At 60.6% G+C, this 23,667-nt stretch overlaps 2 protein-coding genes across 2 annotated transcripts; both read right to left on the bottom strand.

The window, feature by feature from the left end:
• Positions 1 to 6,171: 6,171 nt before the first annotated feature.
• On the bottom strand, positions 6,172 to 14,516 carry LOC125320850 (mucin-3A-like). Its single transcript, XM_048293269.1, has 13 exons — positions 14,360 to 14,516; positions 10,952 to 13,120; positions 10,175 to 10,543; positions 9,834 to 9,941; positions 9,633 to 9,748; positions 9,198 to 9,256; positions 8,791 to 8,927; positions 8,641 to 8,706; positions 8,392 to 8,554; positions 7,478 to 7,657; positions 7,209 to 7,324; positions 7,048 to 7,106; positions 6,172 to 6,395 (listed from the first exon to the last, which is right to left on the bottom strand). Exons 1-13 carry the CDS (start codon positions 14,514 to 14,516, stop codon positions 6,366 to 6,368), a joined length of 3,729 nt encoding a protein of 1,242 aa, XP_048149226.1. The 3' UTR covers positions 6,172 to 6,365.
• Positions 14,517 to 16,120: 1,604 nt separating this feature from the next.
• On the bottom strand, positions 16,121 to 21,890 carry LOC125320849 (mucin-3B-like). The gene is made up of 9 exons (XM_048293268.1): positions 21,869 to 21,890; positions 21,600 to 21,727; positions 21,411 to 21,496; positions 21,197 to 21,345; positions 21,009 to 21,077; positions 19,633 to 19,795; positions 18,389 to 18,547; positions 17,189 to 17,435; positions 16,121 to 16,381 (listed from the first exon to the last, which is right to left on the bottom strand). Exons 1-9 carry the CDS (start codon positions 21,888 to 21,890, stop codon positions 16,343 to 16,345), a joined length of 1,062 nt encoding a protein of 353 aa, XP_048149225.1. The 3' UTR covers positions 16,121 to 16,342.
• Positions 21,891 to 23,667: the final 1,777 nt, after the last annotated feature.

Raw genomic sequence — 23,667 nt, 5'->3', positions numbered from 1 at the left:
TGGTGTGTGGAGTGTTGGTACTTGTAGTTTCAGAGCTGCTAGTGGTGGGTATGGAGGTGGTGCTGGTGGGTGTAGATGTGCTACTGGTGGGTGTAGAGCTACTACCGGTTGTTGCAGAGGTGCTAGTGGTGTGCACAGAGCGGGTAATTGTTGGTGTGGGGGTGCTACTTGAGGTTGCAGAGCTGCCACTGGTGGGTGTTGAGCTGCTCGTGGTGATTATGGAGCTGCTGCTGGTGGGTGTAGATGCGCTACTGGTGGGTGTAGAGCTGCTACTTGTAGGCGTTGAAGTGCCACTGGTTGTTAGTGTAGAGGTGGCACTGGTTGTAGAGCCAGTAGTGGTGGGTGTAGGGCTGCTGCTTGCAGTTTCAGAGCTGCTAGCAGTGGGTCTAGTGGCAGTGGTGTGTGTAGAGCTACTAGTGGTGTGTGGAATGTTGGTACTTGTAGTTTCAGAGCTGCTAGTGGTGGGTATGGAGGTGGTGCTGGTGGGTGTAGATATGCTACTGGTGGGTGTAGAGCTACTACCGGTTGTTGCAGAGGTGCTAGTGGTGTGCACAGAGCTGGTACTTGTTGGTGTGGGAGTGCTACTGGAGGTTGCAGAGCCGCTGCTGGTGGGGGTTGAGCTGCTCGTGGTGATTATGGAGCTGCTGCTGGTGGGTGTAGATGCGCTACTGGTGGGTGTAGAGCTGCTACTTGTAGGCGTTGAACTGCTAGTGGTTGTTATTGGAGAGGTGGTGCTGGATGTAGGGCTACTACTGGTGGGTGTAGAGGTGCTACTTGCAGTTTCAGAGCTGCTAGTGGTGGGTATGGAGGTGGTGCTGGTGGGTGTAGAGATGGTGCTGGATGTAGAGCTACTACCGGTTGTTGCAGAGGTGCTAGTGGTGTGCGCAGTGCTGGTACTTGTTGGTATGGGAGTGCTAGTGGTGGGTGTAGAGCTGCCACTGGTGGGTGTTGAGCGGCTAGTGGTGATTATGGAGCTGCTGCTGGTGGGTGTAGATGCGCTACTGGTGGGTGTAGAGCTGCTACTTGTAGGCGTTGAAGCGCTACTGGTTGTTAGTGTAGAGGTGGCACTGGTTGTAGGGCCAGTAGTGGTGGGTGTAGAGATGGTGGTGAGTGTAGTGCTGCTACTTCTAGTTGTAGAGATAGTACTGGTGAGTGTGGAGCTGCTACTTGTAGGTGTAGAGATACTACTGGTGAGTATGGAGGCGCTGCTGGTGGGTGTAGATGTGGTGATGGGCGTAGAGCTGCTACTTGTATGAGCTGAACTGCTAGTGGTTGTTAGTGTAGTGGTGGCGCTGGATGTAGAGCTACTACTGGTGGGTGTAGAGGTGCTACTTGCAGTTTCAGAGCTGCTAGTAGTGGGTGTGGAGCTGGTGCTGGTGGATGTAGAGATGGTGCTGGATTTAGAGCTACTACCGTTTTTTGCAGAGCTGTTACTGGTGTGCGCAGTGCTGGTACTTGTTGGTATGGGAGTGCTAGTGGTGGGTGTAGTGCTGCTATTTGTAAGTGTAAAGCTGCCACTGTCGACTGTGGAGCTTGTGCTCATGGTTGTAGTGCTGTTACTTGTAGTTGTGGAGGTGGTGATGGATTTAGTGGTGGTAGTGTTTGCTGTAGTGGTGTTGGTGCATGTAGAGTTAGGAAGTGCGTTGGGCTTACTTGTTCCTGCAGATATGGTCGAGGATGCCTCAGAGTTACTCCTGGGTGTAACGTTGCTCCAGGTTCGTGTAAGCGCTGTGGAACTTCCCGTGGTGTTGCTGGTGTTGGTTTTGGTTGTTGTGGTTGTCCCATTCCCATTTTCCGTGTGGGGCTTGGAGGTGTCTGTGGTTGGGGGTCCCACAGTGCTCCCAGATGCTGCGGAGAGAGAGGAAAGTCCCAGTCTGGGATGGGCTTGGCATGTCCTGGACTCGATGTTCCCATTGTCCCCGTGGTTTTTTTGACCCCCCTGGTACCTTCTGGGGCTCATGGCAAGGGTTTGGACCCACCTTGAGCAGGTGTGACCCTCTGGAATGTTCCCTTTAAGTCACAATTCCTCAATTTTGGGAACACCGAGCGCCTCCCCCTCCTCCCCATCACCCCAAGGGTGACGAGAGCCTCGGCATCTCCCGCTTTTATTCCCGCATTCCCGCCCCTCTGCACCCCTTGGATCTCCCCCAGCCCTTCCCCACGTGCCCTTATCGGCCGCAGGTAGCGTTATCAATTCCAGGTAGCCGTTATCAGCCCCACGTGCCACTATCAATTCCAGGTAGCCATCCAGGTGATCTCTTATCTCTCCCGTTATCAGCTTCACTTTCATTTCTCACTGCTCCTTTCCCACCTGGACCTTGGTCCTCCCTCGCCTTTGCTCTTTCTCTTCCTGGAGTTCCAAGTTTCATTTCCCAGAGGGAAGCGGTGACAATCCTGCGTTCCCCACACAGGACCGTGGATCCGTGGCACGTGCCCAGGTGAGTGCCCAGGTGAGTGCCCAGGTGAGCGCCAGGACCGTGACACCTCTGAGCTGACTCAGATCGGCTCATGGGCCACCTTCGGAGCCACGGGGACACTTTGCCCTCACCCAAGGGTGACTCAAATTGTCCTAAGTTTCTTTTGGAAAATTTCCGGCTTGGAGGAAGAAAAAAACCAACCCCAACCTGAATTAACAAAAATAGCTCCTAAAAAAACCACTTAAAACGTCCCCAAAAAAAAGCCCCGTTGCCTACGGAATCCGCGTTTTCCCAGCCTGATTGCTCTTCCTTGAGGATCTCCAGCTGCGGCCGCTTTGATGAGCCGCTCTGGTGTAATTAACGCGGCCGCTTAACGAGGTTTCCCAGCTCCAATGCTCCCCAACCGCTGGGATTGGTGGCGGGGGGGATGCGGAGGAGGAGGAGGGGGATGGGGAACCAGGAAGAGCCAGAGACGAATGGGGGGGAGGGGGGGTCTGATAAGGAGCTCCCGGAATGTCCCGATGGTGTTACCAGATAAGGATGGGGGGAAGTGGGGAGCGGCACCTGATCCATCCCTGAGGTTCCTGATCCGTCTCCCTGGATCCCTGACTTATCCCTGTGGACCTCCAACCCACACCTGTGGACCCATCGATCCATGACCCGTCCCTATGGACACCTGACCCATCCCTCTGGAGACTTGACCCATCCCTGTGGACCCCCAACTCATCGCCATGGACCCCCCAGTCCATTCCCATGGACCCCTGACCCATCCCTGTGGATCCTGATCCATCTCCCTGGACCCCGGTGCACCCTCAGGGACCCTCAGTCCATCCCCAGGGACCCCTGACTCATTCCCACGAACTCCTGATGCATCCCTGTGGACCCCTGACCCCTCCCTGTGGACCTGTGGACCCCTGACCCATCTCTGTGGGCCTCCAATGCACCCTGAGCAACCTCCAGTCCATGTCCAGAGACCCCTGATCCATCCCCACAAATCCCTGATCCATCTCCCAGGACCCCCAATGCACCCCCAGGGACCTCCGATCCATCCCTATGGACCCCTGACCCATCCTCAGGGACCCCTGACCCATCCCCATAGATCCCTGATCCATCTCCCAGGACCCCCAATGCTCCCTCAGGGACCTCTGATCCATCCCTATGGACCCCTGACACATCCTCAGGGACCCCTGACCCATTCCTGTGGATCTTGATCCATCTCCCAGGACCCCAAATCCATCCCTGCTGATCCCTGACACATCCCTGCTGATCCCTGACACATCCCTGTGGATCCCAATCCCTCCCCATAGACCCCTGACCCATCTCTGTGGATCCCAATCCATCCCTGTGGATCCCAATCCCTCCCCATGGACCCTCGACCCATCCCTGCAGATCCTGACCCATCCTGCAGATCCCTGTGGATCCCAATCCCTCCCTGTGGATCCCAATCCATCCCTGCGGACCCCAATCCCTCCCCAGAGACCCCCGACCCATCCCCATAGATCCCAATCCATCCCCATAGACCCCAATCCCTCCCCATGGACCCCTGACCCATCCCTGCCGATCCCAATCCATCCCTGCAGATCCCTGTGGATCCCAATCCATCCCTGTGGATCCCAATCCCTCCCCATGGACCCCCGACCCATCCCTGCAGATCCCAATCCATCCCTGTGGATCCCAATCCCTCCCCATGGACCCCTGACCCATCCCTGCCGATCCCAATCCATCCCTGCAGATCCCAATCCCTCCCCATGGACCCCTGACCCATCCCTGCAGATCCCTGCAGATCCCAATCCATCCCTGTGGATCCCAATCCCTCCCCATGGACCCCTGACCCATCCCTGCAGATCCCTGCGGATCCCAATCCATCCCTGCAGATCCCAATCCCTCCCCATGGACCCCTGCTCCGCTCCCATCCACCCCATAATGGGATGAGACCTCGGAGAGGGAGATTTTATCCAAGGAATGGAGGTGATGGGGGTGAAGTCTCCCTTCCACAGGGGATCCCCACGGAAAATCTCAGGAGGAGATGACGTCGCCTCCCATCCCACCTTGTTTTCCCAAAAAAAAGACCCCCAAGCAAAAAAAAATCCCATTCCAGCCCTACTCACTCGTTCTTCTTTCGGGGATGAAAAGGAGGAAGAGGAAGAAGTGGAGATGAAAGACAGAAACTTTCATTTTCCCTGTCACGGCTCCTCCACCGGCACCATGCCAGAGCCGGAATGTGCTCGGAGCTGGCGGAGCCGCAGGAAGAAGCGGCGGGAAAGGAACCTTTGCTCCCGGGTTGGGAAGGGACCAAACCTTCCACCCTCTTCGGTGACGCAACGATGGAGTGGCCACGGCTCTTCCAGGACCGCTCCTGGACATCGGGAATGTCATTGGGACCCCTTGGATCATCGTTGGGTCAGGGTTGGGTCACGGTTGGGTCATCATTGGGTCAGTGTTGGTCACCACAGAGTGTCAATTATCAAACCCCACCCTGAGTGGGGGCTCAGAGATGGCCACAAGCAACATCCCAACTCTTCCAAAATCCCTGGAAGGGAAATCAGGGACCCCCTGGAGCCTCCCCTCCCCATCCTCCCCCCCCTCAGGACCCACCCCAAACTCTTTGGTTGCCATTTTCCTGCTTTTCCAGCCGCTCCCGCACACCTGGCGCTATTTCCACCCAGAAAACAAACACCGTTATCTCCGCAGCGAGCGCCGGGAGGAGTGGGAAGGGTGGGAACTGGGATTTTGGGATGGCAGGAGGTCAGGTTTTTATTGGGTTTGGGGCTCCGCCCCGCCGATGTTTGGCAAAGGGGTGTTTTGTGGAATTTCTTCCTTCTCCGGTGGAGGTTGGGTCGTTGTGTGGGTTGGTTTCGGTCCTGGTTGTTGGGGTTGGGAATTCCCTCCAAGCCACCCCTCAACCCCAAAACCCTGCCCACGACCCCCAGAATGCCAGCTGTCACCCCAAACCTCCAATCTCAAGCCCCAAAGCTCCGATCTCGATGTTCAAAACCCCAAATTTGGTGATCCAAACCCCAGCCACGACCCCAAAAGCCAACCATGATTTCCAAAAGCCAACCTTGAACTTCAAAACCCCAACTGTGCTCTCCAAAATCCCAAACTCGACCCCAAAATGCCAATTGTGACCCCAAAATGTCAATTGTGACCTTCAAAATTCCAACCTCAACCCCCCAAACCCCCGTCTCGAACCCCAAAACCCCAACCTGAACCTCCAAAGCTCCAATCTCAAACTTCACAACCCCAATCTTGACATCCAAAATCCCAAGCTTGACCCCAAACCCCAGTTTTGACCTCAAAACCCCAACCATAACCCCCCTCAACCCAATCTTGACCTCCAAACACCCAAGTTGGATCTCCAAAACTCTGTCCATGACCCCCAAAACTCCAATCACGACCCCAAAACCCCCAGTTTTGACCCCAAAATCTCATCTGTCACCCCCAAACCCCCAATCTCGACTCCCAAAAGTCAACCTCGACTCCAACACCCCAATCTTGGCCCCCCGAAACCCCAACCGTGACCCCGAAAACCCCAAACCGGGACCCTCAGCCCCAAATCTTGACCCCCAAAGGGGTCATCAGCACTGCCCCCCTTCCTTTGGGAATCCCCCCCATTCCATCCCCCCCTTTTCCAGGTGATTTTTTGGGACATGAAATAAATACGTTAATAAATATAATTTCCACCGAGATGAGGATTTTCCGGCTCCAGCGATGCTCCCAGAGTCGGATCCAGCCCCAAACCCCCCCAGGGATGTCCTCTCCAAGGAGAAACCCCCCTCCCCCCCGCAAAAAAAAGAACCATGGGGGGATCCCTCCTCTCTCACAGAGGATCCTCATCCCGCCTTTTTTCCCCCAAAAATGAGGGATCTGAGGGCTTCGGTCGCTGCCCGATGGTGCCGAGGGTCTTGGGGGGCACCTTGGTCACCCCGTCCCAGGTATGGGGGGGGGTCACAGGGCTGCTGCACCTTCTGCCAGCACCTAAGAAATGGGGAGGGGGCTGAGGGTTAGGGGTGGGGGTCACAGGTAGGGGGGTTGGGGTTGAAATTGGGGGTTGAGGGTCAAAATTGGGGAGGCTGGGGGTCACAATCGGTGTTTTGAAGGTCGAAATTGGGGTTTGGGGGTCACAGTTGGGGTTTTGGGGTCAATATTGGGGATTTGATGCTGAGGGCGAGGGTTTGAAGGTCACAATTTGGGCTTTAAAGATCAAAATTTGGGGGTTTGGAGTGACAGTTGGGGTTTTGGGGTTGAGTTTGTGGGTGTGGGGGTCACGGTTTGTGTTTTGGGGATCAAAATTGGGGTTGTGAGGTCACAGTTGGGGTTTTGGGGGTCACAGTTTGGGTTTTGGGGGTCACAGTTGGGGTTTTGGGGTTGAATTTGGATTTTGGGGCACCACAATCGGGGTTCAGAGGTGGAAATTGGGAGTTTTGAGGCAGCAATTTGAGTCTGAGGGCTCAAAACCGAGACTTTGAGATCACCGTTTCGGTTTTGCGGGTTGAAATCGGGAGTTTGGGAGTAACAGCTGGGTTTTTGGGGTTGAGTTTGGGGTTTTGAGGTCACAATTTGGGGTTTGGGGGTCAGGATTGGCAGCTGAGGACCCACCCCCCCCCAACAGTGTCACCCCATCACCCACCGGCGCCGGGGGTTCCGCCACCTCCGAGCTGGGCTTGTAGGTGTTGTGTCCGTAGGGACCTGGGAGGAGCAAGAGGAGGAGGAAGAGGAGGATGACCCAATGAGGATTTTGGGGCATTTTGCCTCTCCAGGGATGGTTTCTCCCTCCGTTTCGGGACCCACCTTTCCCGCCACCTCTGCCGTTGACGTGGTAGATCCCGGTGACGCGGCTGTTGCGGCCCCCGTCCGGCCAAGTGTCCTCGGCGGCCGCACTGTGGAGCCGGGCAGGGGTGAAGGGGCTGGGGAGGGGTGGGGGGTGACGCTGGAGGTGGTGGGGGGGTCTCAACCCTCCCACCCCTCACGGGGCAAAACTGTTGAACCCCAAATTTTGGGGCCTAACCACCCCCAATTCCCTTCCTGTGACCCCCACGGGAACCCCCCGGCTCTTTCACCTGGCTCCGGGTGATTTCTTCCGCCCTTGGGCCAAGCGGACGGTGAGGACAATGCAGAGGATGAGGAGGATGAGGATGGTCAGGCCCAGCCCCAGCCCCACGCCCAGGCCCAGCCCCAGTTTGCTGATGTGGGTTTGGCAGCGGTCACCGGCCGAGAGGTACCAGGGCAGGTCTGGGCAGCTGAGGGAGGGGGGTGAAAGGTCATGGGAAGGGTCCTCACCCCCTCCCAGGGTGGGCACTGGGGGGTGGGATCCTCCAAGGAACCCGCTGGAAGCCCAGGAGCCTTCCCTGGAGATCCATCGCCATGGCCATGGGTTGGGATGAGGTTTGAGGGGGGTGGTCAAGGGGTTTGGGGGTCAAGGGTTGGGTTTGAGGGTCAAGGGTTGGGTTTTGGGGTCAAGGGTTGGGTTTTGGGGTCAAGGGTTGGCTTTGAGGGTCAAAGGTTGGGTGTGGGGGTCAAGGGTTCGCTTTGGGTGTCAAGGGTTGGGTTTGAGGGTCAAGTGTTGGGTTTGGGTGTCAAGAGTTGGATGTTGGGGGTTAAGGGTTGGATGCTGACGGTCAAGGGTTGGGTGTGGGGGTCAAGGGTTGGGTTTAGGGGTCAAGGGTTGGGGGTTGGGCATCAAGAGTTGGGTTTGGGCATCAAGAGTTGGGTTTGGAGGGCAGGACTTGACAGGAGACAAGGGTTGGACCTTTGGGGTCAAGGTTTTGGGGTCAAGGTTTTGGCGTCAAGACCTTGGCTTGTGGTGGGACCTCGGTGATCAAACATTGGGATTTTGAGGTCAAGAGCTCAAGTTTGGGGTCAAACATTGGGATTCAACTTTTTTCGCCTTGGGAGAAGGTTTGACCCCAGCTTCAAGCCCCCTCGCTTAAGGTGGGACCAGAGGGCGTGGCCGGGGTGGGCATGCCCAACTCACAAGCACTGGGGTCCCTCTATGGTCAGCTTGCAGAACCCGTGGTGGCAGTCAAAGGAGCCGGGGACGTTGAGGGTGCAGTTGGTGACGCAGAAGAACTCGTTGGCCTTGCGGTACGGGAAGTAGAACCGGCTGAAGTTGGCCGGCGCGTGTCTCCGGCAGAGCTCTGGAGAAGCCAAACACCCATTGAGAGTCCCCTGTCCCCACCCCACCCCACCGCGGTGTCCCCATGTGTCCCCAGCACGCACTCACCGGTGTAGTTGTAGAGCATCGCGGGTCTGGTGGCTCTGGCGGAGGTGGCGGTGAAGCAGAGCCCGTCTGGGAAAAGGGAGAGTGTGGGGTGGTCACCAGGGGTGACCAGAGATGTTGGGGACCGGCCTGGGATGGGTGGGGGTCACCTACCGGCAGAGGGGCTGCAGTTGTGGGGTTGGGATGCGGTGTTGGCCACCGCCAGCAGCTCCAGGGCTCGGTGCTCCAGGCTGGCGTTGCCAGGAAGGGGCCACAACTGGATGCGGTAATTCACCACCACGCTGCCGCGGCTGGGGGAGATGGGGTTGGTTCTCGGGGGCTTGGGGGTCCTCAGCTGTCACATCCCATCCCGTCCCGTCCCGTCCCATCCCATCCCATCCCATCCCATCCCATCCCATCCCATCCCATCCCATCCCATCCCATCCCATCCATCCCACCCCATCGCACCCCATCCATCCCATCGCATCCATCCCATCCCATCCCATCCCATCCCATCTCATTCCATCCCATCCCACTCCACCCCAATCCCACCCCAATCCCACCCCAGTTCCCCCGCTCACCTCAGGCTCAGGACACGGATCCCGCGGTAGTCGGAGACGTTCCGGTAGATCCCGTCCATCTGGGGACAGAGGGCCATGGGTCACCCTTGGGGTGGTCCTGGGGGTCTTTTGGGGGAATCCCTTGGGGTGGAAGCTTGGGGTGATCCTGGTGGTCCCTTAGGGTGGTCCTGAGGTTCCCTTCAGGTGGTCCCTCTGGGGTCTTTCGGGATGGTCCCTTGGGGTGGTCCTTGGGGCATCCCTTGAGGTGGTCCTGGGCATCCCTTAGGGTGGTTCTGGGGGTCTCTTGTGGTAATCCTGGGGGTCCTTTGGGATGGTCCTTTGAGTGGTCCCTTGGGATGGTGCTGAGGGTCTCTTGGGGTGATCCTGAGGGTCCCTTGGGGTGTCCCATTGGAATGTCCCCCCTGGGTGCAGGAGGTCCCACCAAGGGGGTCTCACCGTCCGGCTGAACTCCTCAGCAAAGCGCCGGTGGCCAGGGGACGAGGTGTCCCCCATGTCCTCCGAGAAGTCCCGGTTGGTGACACGCGCCATCATCATCACGAAGGGACCCAACTCTGCAGGGACAGGGGGTGTCCGTGACACGGGGACACCTCGGAGGGGACAGGGGGTCACAGGTGGGGGTCTCCCCCCCTCCTTTACCTGCCGTCAGGTTGATGGTGCTGGCACCGAACTCGCAGCGGGGGCCGTTCACGTTGGGGGGGCACAGACACCTCATGCCCATCCAGCGCCCCCCGTTCAGGCAGGGGTCTGCAGGAGGGTGGAGACACGAGAGCTTGGGGACCCCAAAGAGGTCACCGGGACCCCCGTCCCCACTCCCAGTTCCACCCAGTTGGTTCCACCATCACGGCACCTCCCAATTTTTGGGCAAAACCAGGAAAAAAGTCAAGTCCTGGGGTGCCCTCCTGGGTGGGGGCGCAACACCCCCAAAATCCCCGTTTTTGAGGGGGGGGGGTCTTCCCACCCCAGGCAAAGCCACCAACCTCTGGTGGTGGGGATGGTGGTGGTCGTGGTTCTCCTGGTGCTCTGGGGTGCAGTTCTCATTTGGTTCAGGGGCGTTTCCAGGGGGACGGTGGTGGGCCGGGGGTCTTCACACCGGGGTCCGGAGAAGCCAGGGGGGCAGTAGCACTCGGTGCCCACGGCGGTGCCACCGTGGCGACAGGCGGTGGCCGGGTCGGGGGTGGCGCAGCGCGGTCCCACCCGGCCCGGGGGGCAGATGCAGTGGTCGCCCACCGCGGTGCTGCCACCAGCGCAGCGGTCACTGGGGTTGGGGGTCTCGCAGGTGGGGCCGGAGTAGCCGGGTGGGCACAGGCAGTGGGTCCGGTTGGCCACGCCGCCGTTGTGGCACACGACTGGGGAGAGTGGGCAGGACAAGGACACGGTGAGGGGACACGGGTGGGGGATCCATGTCCTTCCTTCACCCTTTGTCCTTATCAGAGGAGATCCCTGGGAAGGAGACCCCCCCACCCCCGGAGACCCCAAAACCTCCATCTTCTTCCACCTCCCCACCCCAGGAGATCCATGGGAAGGAGACCCCCACCCCAGGAGAACCCAGGAGCTCCATCCTCCTCTTCCTCATCACCTTGACCCCAGGAAATCCCTGGGAAGGAGACCCCCACCCCAGGAGACCTCAAAACCTCCATCTTCTTCCACCTCCCCACCCCAGAAGACCCTTGGGAAGGAGACCCCCACCCCAGGAGACCATCCTGACCCCAGAAAGGAGACCACCCTCCACCCCAATAACCCCCCAGGGCACCCACTGAGGGGGGGGCTGGAGCCGTGCGGGAGGTAGAGGCAGATGGTGGCCATGGTGGTGACAGTGGAGGTGGCTGCGCTGGTCAAAATCTCCCCGGTGGTCCTGGTGGAGATGTGTCCCAGCGCCCCGGTGGCTTCGGTGGTGTTGGGTGGGGCCTGGGGTGTCACCGCTGTGGTCTCGGTGGCATCCGCGATGGTGTGGGTGGCGTTGGGCTGGACTGGCATTGAGATGACATCGGCTGGGGCAGTTGGGAGTGTGGACGGGGTGTGGCTCTCCAGGGTGGTGGCCCTGGTGTTGCTTTTCAGGGGGGTGGCCGTGGTGTCACTTTCCACAGTGGTGGCCCTGGTGTTGTTCTCCATGGCCCTGGTGTGGCTTCCCACGATGGTCATTGGCACGGCCGTGGTGTCACTTTCCACGGTGGTGGCCCTGGTGTTGTTCTCCATGGCCCTGGTGTGGCTTCCCACGATGGTCATTGGCACGGCCGTGGTGTCACTTTCCACGGTGGTGGCCCTGGTGTTGTTCTCCATAGCCCTGGTGTGGCTTCCCACGATGGTCATTGGCACGGCCGTGGTGTCACTTTCCACGGTGGTGGCCCTGGTGTTGTTCTCCATGGCCCTGGTGTGGCTTCCCACGATGGTCATTGGCACGGCCGTGGTGTCACTTTCCACGGTGGTGGCCCTGGTGTTGTTCTCCATGGCCCTGGTGTGGCTTCCCACGATGGTCATTGGCACGGCCGTGGTGTCACTTTCCACGGTGGTGGCCCTGGTGTTGTTCTCCGTGGCCCTGGTGTGGCTTCCCACGATGGTCATTGGCACGGCCGTGGTGTCACTTTCCACAGTGGTGGCCCTGGTGTTGTTCTCTGTGGCCCTGGTGTGGCCTCCCACAATGGTCATTGGCACGGCCGTGGTGTCACTTTCCACGGTGGTGGCCCTGGTGTTGTTCTCCGCGGCCGTGGTGTTCCTCGTCCTGGTGATGGCCCTGCTGTGGCTTTCCAGGTGCCCTGGTAGCATAGTCACGGTGTCACTTTCCACAGTGGTGGTCCTGGTGTTGCTCACCATGGTGGCCACTGGTGTAGCCTCGGTGTCACCTTCCATGGGGGTGGCCTCAGTGTCACCCTCCATGACCGTGGTCTCATCTTCCATGGGGGTGGTCTCACCTTCCATGGCCGTGGTCTCACCTTCCACAAGGTTTGATGGTGTGACTGTGGTGTCACCTTCCATGGCTGTGGTCTCACCCTCCATGGTGGTGGCCCTGGTGGGGCTCCCCATGGGCGAGGCCGTGACATTTCTCACCCGGCGCGCCGGCAGCGTCGTCGTGGTGTTGCTCTCGGGGGTGGTGGCCATGGTGACACTTCTCCTGTGCACAGTGTCCCTCTCCGTGGTGGTGATCACATCATGGTCCGTGTTGGCGCTGACCGTGGTCGTGGTGGTGATCACGTCATTGTCCGTGTTGGCGATCACGTCATCGTCCGTGTTGGTGCTGGCCGTGGTCGTGATGGTGATCAGGCAATTGTTCGTGTTGGCGTTCACATCATCATCCGTGCTGGCGCTGACCCTGGTGTCGCTCTCCGTGGTGGTGACAGTGACGTTCCTTCCCATGACGGTGCCATCGCCCTCCACGGTGGTGGCCGTGGTGACATTTCCCACGGTGGTGGCGTTGCCCTCCGCAGGTCTGGCCGTGACATTCCTCGCCCGCCGCACCAGTGGCTTGTCCGTGGTACTCTCCGTGGTGGTGGCCGTCACCGTGCCGTTTGTCCCCGTGGTGTCGTTGACGTACAACACCATCCCCCCGGCCGTGGTCAGGATCATCCCGGTGCACTCACACCGAGGTCCCCAAGCCGTCGGGGGACACCGGCACGTCCCCTTCTCCAAAGTGCCACCGTTGAGGCACGATCCGGGTTCCTCCACGTCCTGGCAGGCGTCCCCATGGAATCCCGGCGGGCACACGCACGTTGTCCCGAAGGCGGTGGCCCCGTTGCGGCAGGCGCTGCCAGGGTCGGAGTGCTGGCACTGGGGTCCCCCAAAGCCCGGGGGACAGTAGCAGGCGGTGCCCACGGCGGTGCCACCGTTCTGGCAGGCGCTGGCGGGGTCGGGGGTCTCGCAGCGGCGGCCGGAGCGGCCGGGGGGACAAACGCAGCTGTCGCCCACCGCGGTGCCACCGTTGGCACAGGGGGCTGCAAGGGACAGGGAGGTTGGGGGGTGGGACGGGAATGGGGACACCCCAAATTGGGGGAGGGAGCTGGGGGTTTGTCCCTAAACTGGGGGAGGGAACTGGGGGTCTGTCCCCAAACTGGAAAAGGGATTGGGGGTCTGTCCCTAAACTGGAGGAGTGATTCAGGGGTCCATGCCCCAACTGGAAAAGGGACACAAAGGTCTGTCCCCAAACTGGGAGAGGGACCCAAAGGTCTGTCCCCAAACTGGGGAAGGGACACAAGGGTCTGTCCTCAAACTGGAAGAGGGACCTAAAGGTCTGTCCCCAAACTGGGAAAGGGAACTGGGGGTCTGTCCCCAAACTGGGAGAGGGACACAAGGGTCTGTCCCCATCTGGGAGAGGGACACAAGGGTCCAAGCCCCAAACTGGGAAAGGGACCCAAGGGTCTGTCCCCAAACTGGAAAAGGAACCCAAAGGTCTGTCCTCAAACTGGGAAAGGGACCCAAAGGTCTGTCCCCAACTGGGAAAGGGATACAAAGGTATGTCCCCAAACTGGGAGAGGGACCCAAGGGTCTGTCCCCAGCTGGAAAAGGTCTGTCCCCAAACTGCAGGAGGGACCCAAAGGTCTGTCCTTAAACTGGGAGAGGGACACAAGGGTCTGTTCCCAAACTGGGACAGGGACCCAAAGATCTGTCCCCAAACTGGGAAAGGGAACTGGGGGTCTGTCCCCAAACTGGGAGAGGGACCCAAGGGTCTGTCCCCAGCTGGAAAAGGGACCTGAGGGTCCGAGCCCCAACTGTAGGAGGGACCTGGGAGTCTGTCCCAAACTGGGAGAGGGACCCGAGGTTCCATTCCCCAACTGGAAAAGAGACTTGGGAGCCTGTCCCTCAACTGGAAGAGGGACCTGGGGGTCCATCCCCACTCCCACCCCACCTCCCATGGATCAACATCACCCAACCCAACACCCTCGGGAGAGGACCCACAAGTCCAGGAGGGGACACTGGGGTGTGACCCCCCAAAATCTCCTCCTTGAGGAGCAGAACCCCCCATCCCAAGCTGGGAAGAGAGGAGGGGACACCCCCTTTACCCACAGGGAGCACCCTCATGACCCCCCTGGGCTCGGGATGTGCCCAAGGTCATTGGGTGCTTCAAGCTCATTGCCAGGAACCCCAAAAAGAGCCAAAACCCCCCCAAAAATTCCCCAAAGAAGGAATTCTGGAGGCGCCGGGATGAAGACGCCTCCACCTCATGCCCGTCTTACCTGACAGAGCCTCTGAGGGATGAAGAGGAGGAGGAGGATGAAGATGCCGCCACCCAGCTCCATCCTCGGCCGATCCTGGAGGAGCCGGAGCCACCGGAGCGACTGAGCCGGATCCGGAGGCCACCGGGACTTTGTGGCCCAAATCCGTGCCGGTCATCAACCGCAAGGTTGGGCAGCGCCGGTAAATAATTCCCTGAGTCACCAATTTTTATCGAAGCCCAGAAATGGAAAAAGGGCGTGAGAAGATCGGGACCTTCCCTGAGGAATTCCAGCTGCCCGGACCACTCCGGAGCGGCCACCGCCGGGCCCAGCCCTGGCGCCGGGGCCCGGGAGGGCGGGGGCTGCGGTTGCTGATAAGATACGGGGGGAGCCGGGGTGGGCACCCCCCGGTGCTGCCCCACCTCGGGGTGGTGCCCGCTTCCCAAAAGTCCTGGAGATGCTGGAGCCGGGAACGGGGGGAGGTTGGGTCCCGCTGAGTCACCCCGCGGTGACGCCGACGCGTCCCCTCCCACCCGTGGGTGCAGGTTTTTGGGGTGGGGAGGGGATCGGGGTGTCCCCAAGGGGGTCCCCAGTGGGATTTGGGGTCCTTTGTCCTCATCCCTGCGGTCCTGCCTCCTTCCTGGGGTTTCCCAGGACTTCCCAGTAATTTCCAGTTTGTTCTGGACACCGCCTGCTCCCCAGTGTCTCCCAGTAGCTCCCAGGTTGTTGCTGGGTGCCACCTGCTCCTTGGGGTGTTCCAGTGTCTCCCAGTGCTTTCCAGTTTGTTCTGGACGCCACCGGCTCCCCAGTGTCTCCCAGTAGCTCCCAGTTTGTTGCTCCTTGGGGTTTCCCAGGACTTCCCAGTAATTCCCAGTTTGTTCTGGACACCACCTGCTCCCCAGTGTCTCCCCGTAGCTCCCAGTTTGTTGCTGGGTGCCACCTGCTCCTTGGGGTTTCCCAGTATTTCCCAGTGATCCCAGTTTGTTTCTGGGTGCTACCTGCTCCCCAGTGTCTCCCCATAGCTCCCAGTTTGTTGCTGGGTGCCACCTGCTCCTTGGGATTTCCCAGGACTTCCCAGTGATCCCAGTTTGTTCTGGACGCCACCTGCTCCCCAGTGTCTCCCAGTAGCTCCCAGTTAATTCTGGACACCACCTGCTCCTTGGGGTGTCCCAGTATTTCCCAGTGATCCCAGTTTGTTTCTGGGTGCCACTTGCTCCCCAGTGTCTCCCAGTAGATCCCAGTTTGTTTCTGGGTGCCACCTGCTCCTTGGGGTGTCCCAATATCTCCCAGTGATCCCAGTTAATTCTGGACACCACCTGTTCCTTGAGGTGTCCCAGTATCTCCCAGCGCTTCCCAGTATTTCCCAGTCCCTCCCCGTACTTCCTAGTGCTCCCCAGTGTCTCCCAGCACTTCCCAGTACATCCAGTCCCTCCTAGTCACATAACACCCACCACTCCCCGAGACACTCCCACCCACCCCCCCAAAAATGAGGGAATTCAGACAAAATCCACCAAAATCCCCTAGAAATCAATTATTTATTATGAAGACATTGATTATTTATCAACAATAAATAGGGGGGAGGGGCAGAAAAAAGGGGGAGGGGGTCTGCACCACCCACCCCAAAAGGGTTTTTTGGGGACCCCCAGGCTCTGCCCAGGGGGGGTTTTGGGGCTTCATCACCCCAATAAATAAATATTGAGGGGTTCAACCCCCCCAAATCCCACAAAAATCCCCCAAATTCCCCCAAAAAGTCCCCAAATCCCCCCTGGACCTCGAGGGTCTCGCCCAACTTCCAGCACGTCCTGCGCGCTGGAACAAACTGGGAGTTACTGGGAGACGCTGGGGAGCACTGGGAGCTACTGGGAGCCGGTGCCGGTTCTCCTGTGGGGTTGGGGGGGGTCTCGCTTGGGCTTTGGGGGTTTCCGCTCCTGGTTTGGGTCGGGGTCTCCTCCTGGTTTGAGTCGGGGTCTCCTCGTGGTGCTCCAGGAGGTCCCACGGGGGGGGTCACAGGTCGGGGGTGACCCTCGGCCTCGGGGTCCTCAGCTGGGGGAGGGGAAAGGTGAGAGAGGAGGGTCCTGGAAGGGGTTTTGGGGTCCTTTTTGGGTCCTTGAAGGGGGCGGCAATCCCTTTTGGGTCCTGGAAGGGGTTTTGGGGTCCTTTTTGGGTCCTTGAAGGGGGTGGCAATCCCTTTTGGGTCCTGGAAGGGTGTTTGGGAAGGGGCGGGGATGACTTTGGGTTCTTGAAGGGGGTTTCAGGGTCATTTTTGGATTCTGGAAGGGGGTTTGGGGTCCTGTTTGGGTCCTGGAAGGGAATTGGGGTCCTTTTTGGGTCTTGGAAGGGGGTTTGGGGCCCCTTTTGGGTCCTGGAAGGGGATTTGGGGCCTCTTTTGGGTCTTGGAAGGGGTTTTGGGGTCCCCTTTACAGTCCTGGAAGGGGATGAGAATCCTTTTTTGGATCCTGGAAGGGGATTTGGGGCCCCTTTTGGGTCCTGGAAGGGGTTTTGGGGTCCCCTTTAGGGTCCTGGCAGGGGATTTGGGGCACCTTTTGGGCCTTGGAAGGGGTTTTGGGGTCCCCTTTGGGTCCTGGAAGGGGATTTGGGGCCCCGTTTTGGGTCCTGGAAGGGGACTGGGGGCACCTTTTGGGTCCTGGAAGGGGATTGGGGGCACCTTTTGGGTCCTGGAAGGGGATGAGAATCCTTTTTTGGGTCCTGGAAGGGGATTTGGTGCCCCTTTAGGGTCCTGGAAGGGGTTTTGGGGTCCCCTTTACGGTCCTGGAAGGGGATTTGGTGCCCCTTTTGGGTCCTGGAAGGGGATTTGGCGCCCCTTTCGGGTCCTGGAAGGGGCACACGTACCTGGATGAAGGGATCCACCCGCTCCAAGGACGGTCTGAAGGCTCGGGGACTCCCCAGACCCCCACGGGGGGCGGCAGGGGGGGGTCCCGAGGGTCTTCTCCAGGTTTCGGGGTCCATCTCCCCAAATTGGGGCTGGGGGTCCCGGTGGGGGGCGACCCCCGGGTTTGGGATCACGGCCCCCCGCGGGGGGGTCCAGGTGAAGTCGTCGAACTCGTACCAGGAACCCCCAAAATAGGGGGGGAGGTCACTGGGGGGGGGGAGGAGAAAAGGGGGTGAGAATTGGGGGAGGAGTGGGAGACCCCCCCCCAAAAAGGGGATCCAAACTGGGAGAACGCCCCCAAAATGGGGGATCCAAACTGGGAGAACACCCCCAATATATGGGAACCGAACTGGGAGACCCCCCCCAAACAGGGAATCAAAACTGGGAGAACGCCCCAAAATGGGGGATCCGAACTGGGAGATCCCCCCCCACAAAATGGGGAGTCCAAACTGGAGACCCCCCTCAAATGGGGAATCCGAACTGGGAAACCCCCCTCAAACGGGGAATCTGAACTGGGAGACCCCCCCAAAAAGGGAATCCAAACTGGGAGACCCCCCCTCAAAACGGGGAATCTGAACTGGGAGATCCCCCCCCCAAAACGGGGCGTTCAAACTGGGAGACCCCCTCCAAAATGGGGAGTCCGAACTGGGAGACCCCTCCCAAAATGGGGAATCCAAACTGGGAGACCCCTCCCAAAATGGAGAACCTGAACTGGGAACCCTCCCAAAATAGGGAACCTGAACTGGGAACCCCCCTGAAATAGCGAACCTGAACTGGGAACCCCCTCCTGAGGTAGAATCTGAACTGGGAACCCCCCTGAGATTGGGAACCTGAACTGGGAGACCCCTCCCAAAATGGAGAACCTGAACTGGGAACCCCCCTGAGATTGGGAACCTGAACTGGGAACCCCCTCCTGAGGTAGAATCTGAACTGGGAAACCCTCCCAAAATGGAGAACCTGAACTGGGAACCCCCCTGAAATCAGGAACCTGCACTGGGAACCCCCTCCTGAGGTAGAACCCGACCTGGGAACCCCCCTGAGATTGGGAACCTGAACTGGGAACCCCCCAAAACAGGGAACCTGAACTGGGAGACCCCTCCCAAAACGGGGAACCTGAACTGGAAGACCTCCAGTGAGGACCCCACTCCCCAGGCCAGTACCTCTGGTAGCTCCGGTGCCGGCGGCAGAGCAGGACCACGACGAGGATGACGCAGATGAGGAAGAACACGGCGGCCACCACGCCCAGCCCGGTGGCCACTTTGCTGACCCTGCCGGAGCACTGGGCCCCCGTATACCAGTACAGGGCCTCGTCTGGGCAACTGGGGAGGGGACAAGGGTCAGACCCTCCCTGTCACACCCCACAGGCACCCATGGGACCACCATGGACGGGCAGGGACCCCCACCAATGTCACTGGGCGTGGTGGGAACCCTTGATGGGTGTTGGGACCCCGCGGTGGGCATTGGGACCCCACAGTGGGTGGTGGGATGCCATGGTGGACGTTGGGACCCTCCAATGGGTGTTGGGATGCCACAGTGGGTGTCGGGACCCTGTGGTGGACATTGGGACCCCACGATGGGCATTGGGACCCTCCAATGGGTGTTGGGACCCCATGACGGACATTGGGACCCGACGATGGGCATTGGGACCCTCCAATGGGTGTTGGGACCCCATGATGGACATTGGTACCCCACAATGGACATTGGGGACCGTCCAATGGGTGTTGGGATGCCACAATGGGTGTTGGGACCCCGTGGTGGACATTGGACCCCAAGGTGGGCATTGGGACCCTCCAACGGGTGTTGGGACCCCACGATGGGCGTTAAGACCCCAAGGTGGATATTGAGACCCCACAATGGGTGTTGGGACCCCATGATGGGCGTTAAGACCCCGAGGTGGACATTGGGACCCCACAATGGGTGTTGGGACCCCGAGGTGGACATTGAGACCCCAAGGTGGGCATTGGGACCCTCCAATGGGTGTTGGGACCCCACGATGGGCGTTAAGACCCCAAGGTGGACATTGGGACCCCACGATGGGCGTTAAGACCCCGAGGTGGACATTGAGACCCCAAGGAGGACATTGGGACCCTCTAATGAGTGTTAGGACCCCACAATGGGCGTTAAAACCCCAAGGTGGACATTGAGACCCCAAGGTGGACATTGAGACCCTCTAATGAGTGTTGAGACCCCACGATGGGCGTTAAGACCCCAAGGCGGACATTGGGACCCTCCAATGGGTGTTGGGACCCCACGATGGGTGTTGGGACCCCACGATGGACGTTAAGACCGCGAGGTGGACATTGGGACCCCACAATGGGTGTTGGGACCCCACGATGGGCGTTAAGACCCCGAGGTGGACATTGGGACCCCATGATGGGTTTTAGGACCCCCTGGTGACACTCACAAGCACTGGGGCCCCCCGCGGGTGACGTGGCAGCGGCCGTGGTGGCAGTCGAGGGTGTGGGGCAGGTTGGGGGTGCAGTTGGTGACGCAGTGCAGGACCCCCGACATGGTCAGCGGGAAGAAGGAGTCGCCGTAGCCGGGGGGGGCTCGCTGGCGGCACAGCTCTGGTGGGGAGGGGGGACAGGGGGATATTGGGGGGGTTGAAGGGTGGGTGAGGGGTGGGGGGTGGGCAGAGGTCAATGGGGTGGTCAGGGGTGATGGGGTGGGCAGAAGGGGTCAATGGGGTGGTCAGGGGGTGATGGGGTGGGCACAGGGGGAGCAATGGGGTGGTCAGGGGGTGATGGGGTGGACATGAGGGGTCAATGGGGTGGTCAGGGGGTGGTGGGGTGGTCAGGGGGCGATGGGGTGGCCAGGGGGTGATGGGGTGGGCACGGGGGGGCAATGGGGTGGGCAGGGGGTGGTGGGGTGGACACGAGGGGTCAATGGGGTGGTCAGAGGGTGGTGGGGTGGGCACAGGGGGCAATGGGGTGGTCAGGGGGTGATGGGTGGTCAGGGGGCGATGGGGTGGCCAGGGGGTGATGGGGTGGGCACGGGGGGGCAATGGGGTGGGCAGGGGGTGATGGGTGGTCAGGGGGCAATGGGGTGGCCAGGGGGTGATGGGGTGGACACGAGGGGTCAATGGGGTGGCCAGGGGGTGGTGGGGTGGTCAGGGGGCGATGGGGTGGCCAGGGGGTGATGGGGTGGGCACGGGGGGGCAATGGGGTGGGCAGGGGGTGGTGGGGTGGACACGAGGGGTCAATGGGGTGGTCAGGGGGTGATGGGGTGGGCACAGGGGGGGCAATGGGGTGGACATGAGGGGTCAATGGGGTGGTCAGGGGGCGATGGGGTGGTCAGGGGGTGATGGGGTGGGCACAGGGGGAGCAATGGGGTGGTCAGGGGGCGATGGGGTGGCCAGGGGGTGATGGGGTGGGCACAGGGGGAGCAATGGGGTGGTCAGGGGGTGATGGGTGGACAGGAGGGGTCAATGGGGTGGTCAGAGGGTGGTGGGGTGGGCACAGGGGGGCAATGGGGTGGTCAGGGGGTGATGGGTGGTCAGGGGGCAATGGGGTGGTCAGAGGGTGATGGGGTGGGCACAGGGGGGCAATGGGGTGGTCAGGGGGTGATGGGGTGGACACGAGGGGTCAATGGGGCGGTCAGGGGGCGGTGGGTGGTCAGGGGGTAATGGGGTGGTCAGAGGGTGATGGGGTGGGCACAGGGGGGCAATGGGGTGGTCAGGGGGTGGTGGGGTGGGCACAGGGGGGCAATGGGGTGGTCAGAGGGTGGTAGGGTGGGCACAGGGGGGCAATGAGGTGGGCAGGGGCTCCCCGCCGGTCTCACCCTCCAGGTCCGACACCTCCCTCATGTCGCTGACCACGGGGTTGGGTCTCAGCACGAGGCACAGCACGGCTGGGATGGGAGGAGAGGACATCAGAGACCACCCTTGGGTGCCCCGGCTGGACCCCAGAGGTCCAGGAGAGGCCCTGCAGGGATCTGGGAGGGTCTGGGGGGGCTTTGGGGTCACCCACAGGTGTTGTGCTGGCAGTCGCCCTGGCTCGCCGCCGTCTCCCGGAGCTTCTCCACCAACCCCTCTGTGGTCTCCTGGAACTTCTCCGTGGTGTTGCCGCTCTGAGCCGTGGTGAAGAACACCTGGTGTCCCACCACGATGCTGCCGGACCTTCAGGGAGGGGGCACAGGGGGTCACAGGAGGGGTCTGGGGACACCCCACCCCACCCCACCCACCCATGGCGGGAGGTCAGGGACCCCTTACTTGAGCTGGTGAACTCCACGCCCTCGTAGCCAGGGATGGTCCCGTAGATCTTCTTGATCTGCAAGGGCAAAAGGTCACTTGGCCACCCCTCTGGGGACATGGTGGCCACCCCTGAGGGACACAGTGGCCACGGGGGAACACTGGGCACCTCGTGTCCTCACCTCCTGCCGGAAGTGGTCCCGGAAGGAGCGGAAGGTGTCCGAGTCAGGGTCCTTCAGGTCCTCGGAGTAGTTGAAGTTGGTGAGGGTCACTTCCACCTCCAGGGCGGCCACGATGGTCCCAGGGAAGGCTGGGGAAAAGAGGGGGAGAGGAGGCGGTTACTGGGGTGGGATGGGGTGGGCGAGGACCCCTGGGGGGTCAGGACCACCAAAGGAACCAGGACCCCCCCCAAAACACCAGAACCCCCAAAAGACCAGAACCCCTGAGGTGCCCAGGACCCCCAGGGTGCTCATGACCCTCAAAGAGATCAGGACCCCCAAGATCACCAGGACCCCCAAAGAGGACCACGACCTCCGTGGTGTCCAGGATGTTCAGGATGGTCAGGAGCCCCAAAGTGCCCAGGACCCCCAAAATCACCAGCACCCCCAAGAGGACCAGGACCCCCAAAGACACCAGAACTCCCAAAATCACCAGGACCCCTGAGAGGACCATGACCTTCAAGAGAACCACGACCCTTGAGGTGCCCAGAAACCACAAGACCAAGACCCCTGAGGTGCCCATGACCCCAAAGACACCAGAACCCTAAAGAAGACCAGGACTCCCAAGAAGACCAGGAACCCCGAGGTGCCCAGGACCCCAAAGACACCAGAACCCTAAAGAAGACCCGGACCCTTGAGATGCCCAGGACTCCCGAGGTGCCCAGAACTCCTGAAGTGCCCAAAACCCCTGAGGTGCCCAGAACCCCCAAGAGAACCAGGACCCCTGAGGTGCCCAGGAACCCCAAAGACACCAGAACCCCCAAGAAGAACCAGGACCCCAAAAGAAGACCACGACCCTTGAGATGCCCAGGACCCCTGAGGTGCCCAAGACCCCCAAGATGCCCAGGAACCCCAAAGACACCAGAACCCCAAAGAAGACCAGGACCCTTGAGATGCCCAGAACCCCCACGAGAACCAGGACCCCTGAGGTGCCCAGGAACCCCAAAGACACCAGAACCCCCAAGAAGAACCAGGACCCCGAAGAAGACCAGGACCCTTGAGATGCCCAGGACCCCTGAGGTGCCCAGGAACCCCAAAGACACCAGAACCCCCAAGAGAACCAGGACCCCGAAGAAGACCAGGTCCCCCAAGATGTCAAAAACCCCTGAAGTGCCCAGGAACCCCCAAGGTGCCCAAGACCTCTGAGGTGCCCAGGAACCCCAAGAGAACCAGAACCCCCAAGAGAAACAGCACCTCTGAGATGCCCAGGACCCCCGAGGTGCCCAGGAACCCCAAAGACACCAGAACCCTGAAGAAGACCAGGACCCTTGAGATGCCCAGGACCCCCGAGATGCCCAGGCGCCCCAGGTGTGGGGTGGGGGCGTCACTCACGCAGGTTGGTCTCGATGGTGTCAGTGGAAAACTCGCAGCGGGCGCCAGCGTAGGATGGGGTGCAGACACAGCCGGTGCCCACGGGGGTCCCCCCGTTCTCACACAGCCCTGGGGGAGACACGGGGGCATCACGGGAGGAGCTCGGGGACACCCCGGGGTCATGGGGACCTCCTGGGCGAGGGGGTGGCAGGAAGACGGTGAAGGTCATTTGGGGGGGACTCACCTGAAGGAGCACCGGTGGTGGTCCCAGGGGGGGTGGTGGTGGGCGCTGTGGGGGTCCCAGCGGTGGGGAGCGGGGTCGTGGTGGTCCTCAGGGTGGTGGACGGTGACATGGAGGTCACCGGGGTGGACGTGGAGGTGCCCAGGGTGGTGGTGGGAGTTGTCGTGGTGGTTGATGGCACTTGGGTGGTCGTGGAGGTGCCCAGGGTGGTTGTGGTGGTCCCTGGAGCGGTGGTGGGTGCTGTGGTGGTACCTTGGGGGGTCGTGGTGGCCCCTTGAGTGGTTGTAGAGGTCATGTGGGTGGTCATGGAGGTGCCCAGGGTGGTGGATGGTGACATGGAGGTCACTGGCGTGGTCATGGAGGTGCCCAGGGTGGTGGACGGTGACATGGAGGTCACTGGCGTGGTCGTAGAGGTGCCCAGGGTGGTGGACGGTGACATGGAGGTCACTGGCGTGGTCGTGGAAGTGCCCAGAGTGGTTG

This window comes from Corvus hawaiiensis, unplaced genomic scaffold (genome assembly GCF_020740725.1).
Source record: "Corvus hawaiiensis isolate bCorHaw1 unplaced genomic scaffold, bCorHaw1.pri.cur scaffold_172_ctg1, whole genome shotgun sequence".
In the NCBI taxonomy this organism is placed as follows: domain Eukaryota; kingdom Metazoa; phylum Chordata; class Aves; order Passeriformes; family Corvidae; genus Corvus; species Corvus hawaiiensis.
This window is presented reverse-complemented; position numbering and strand designations above follow the sequence as displayed.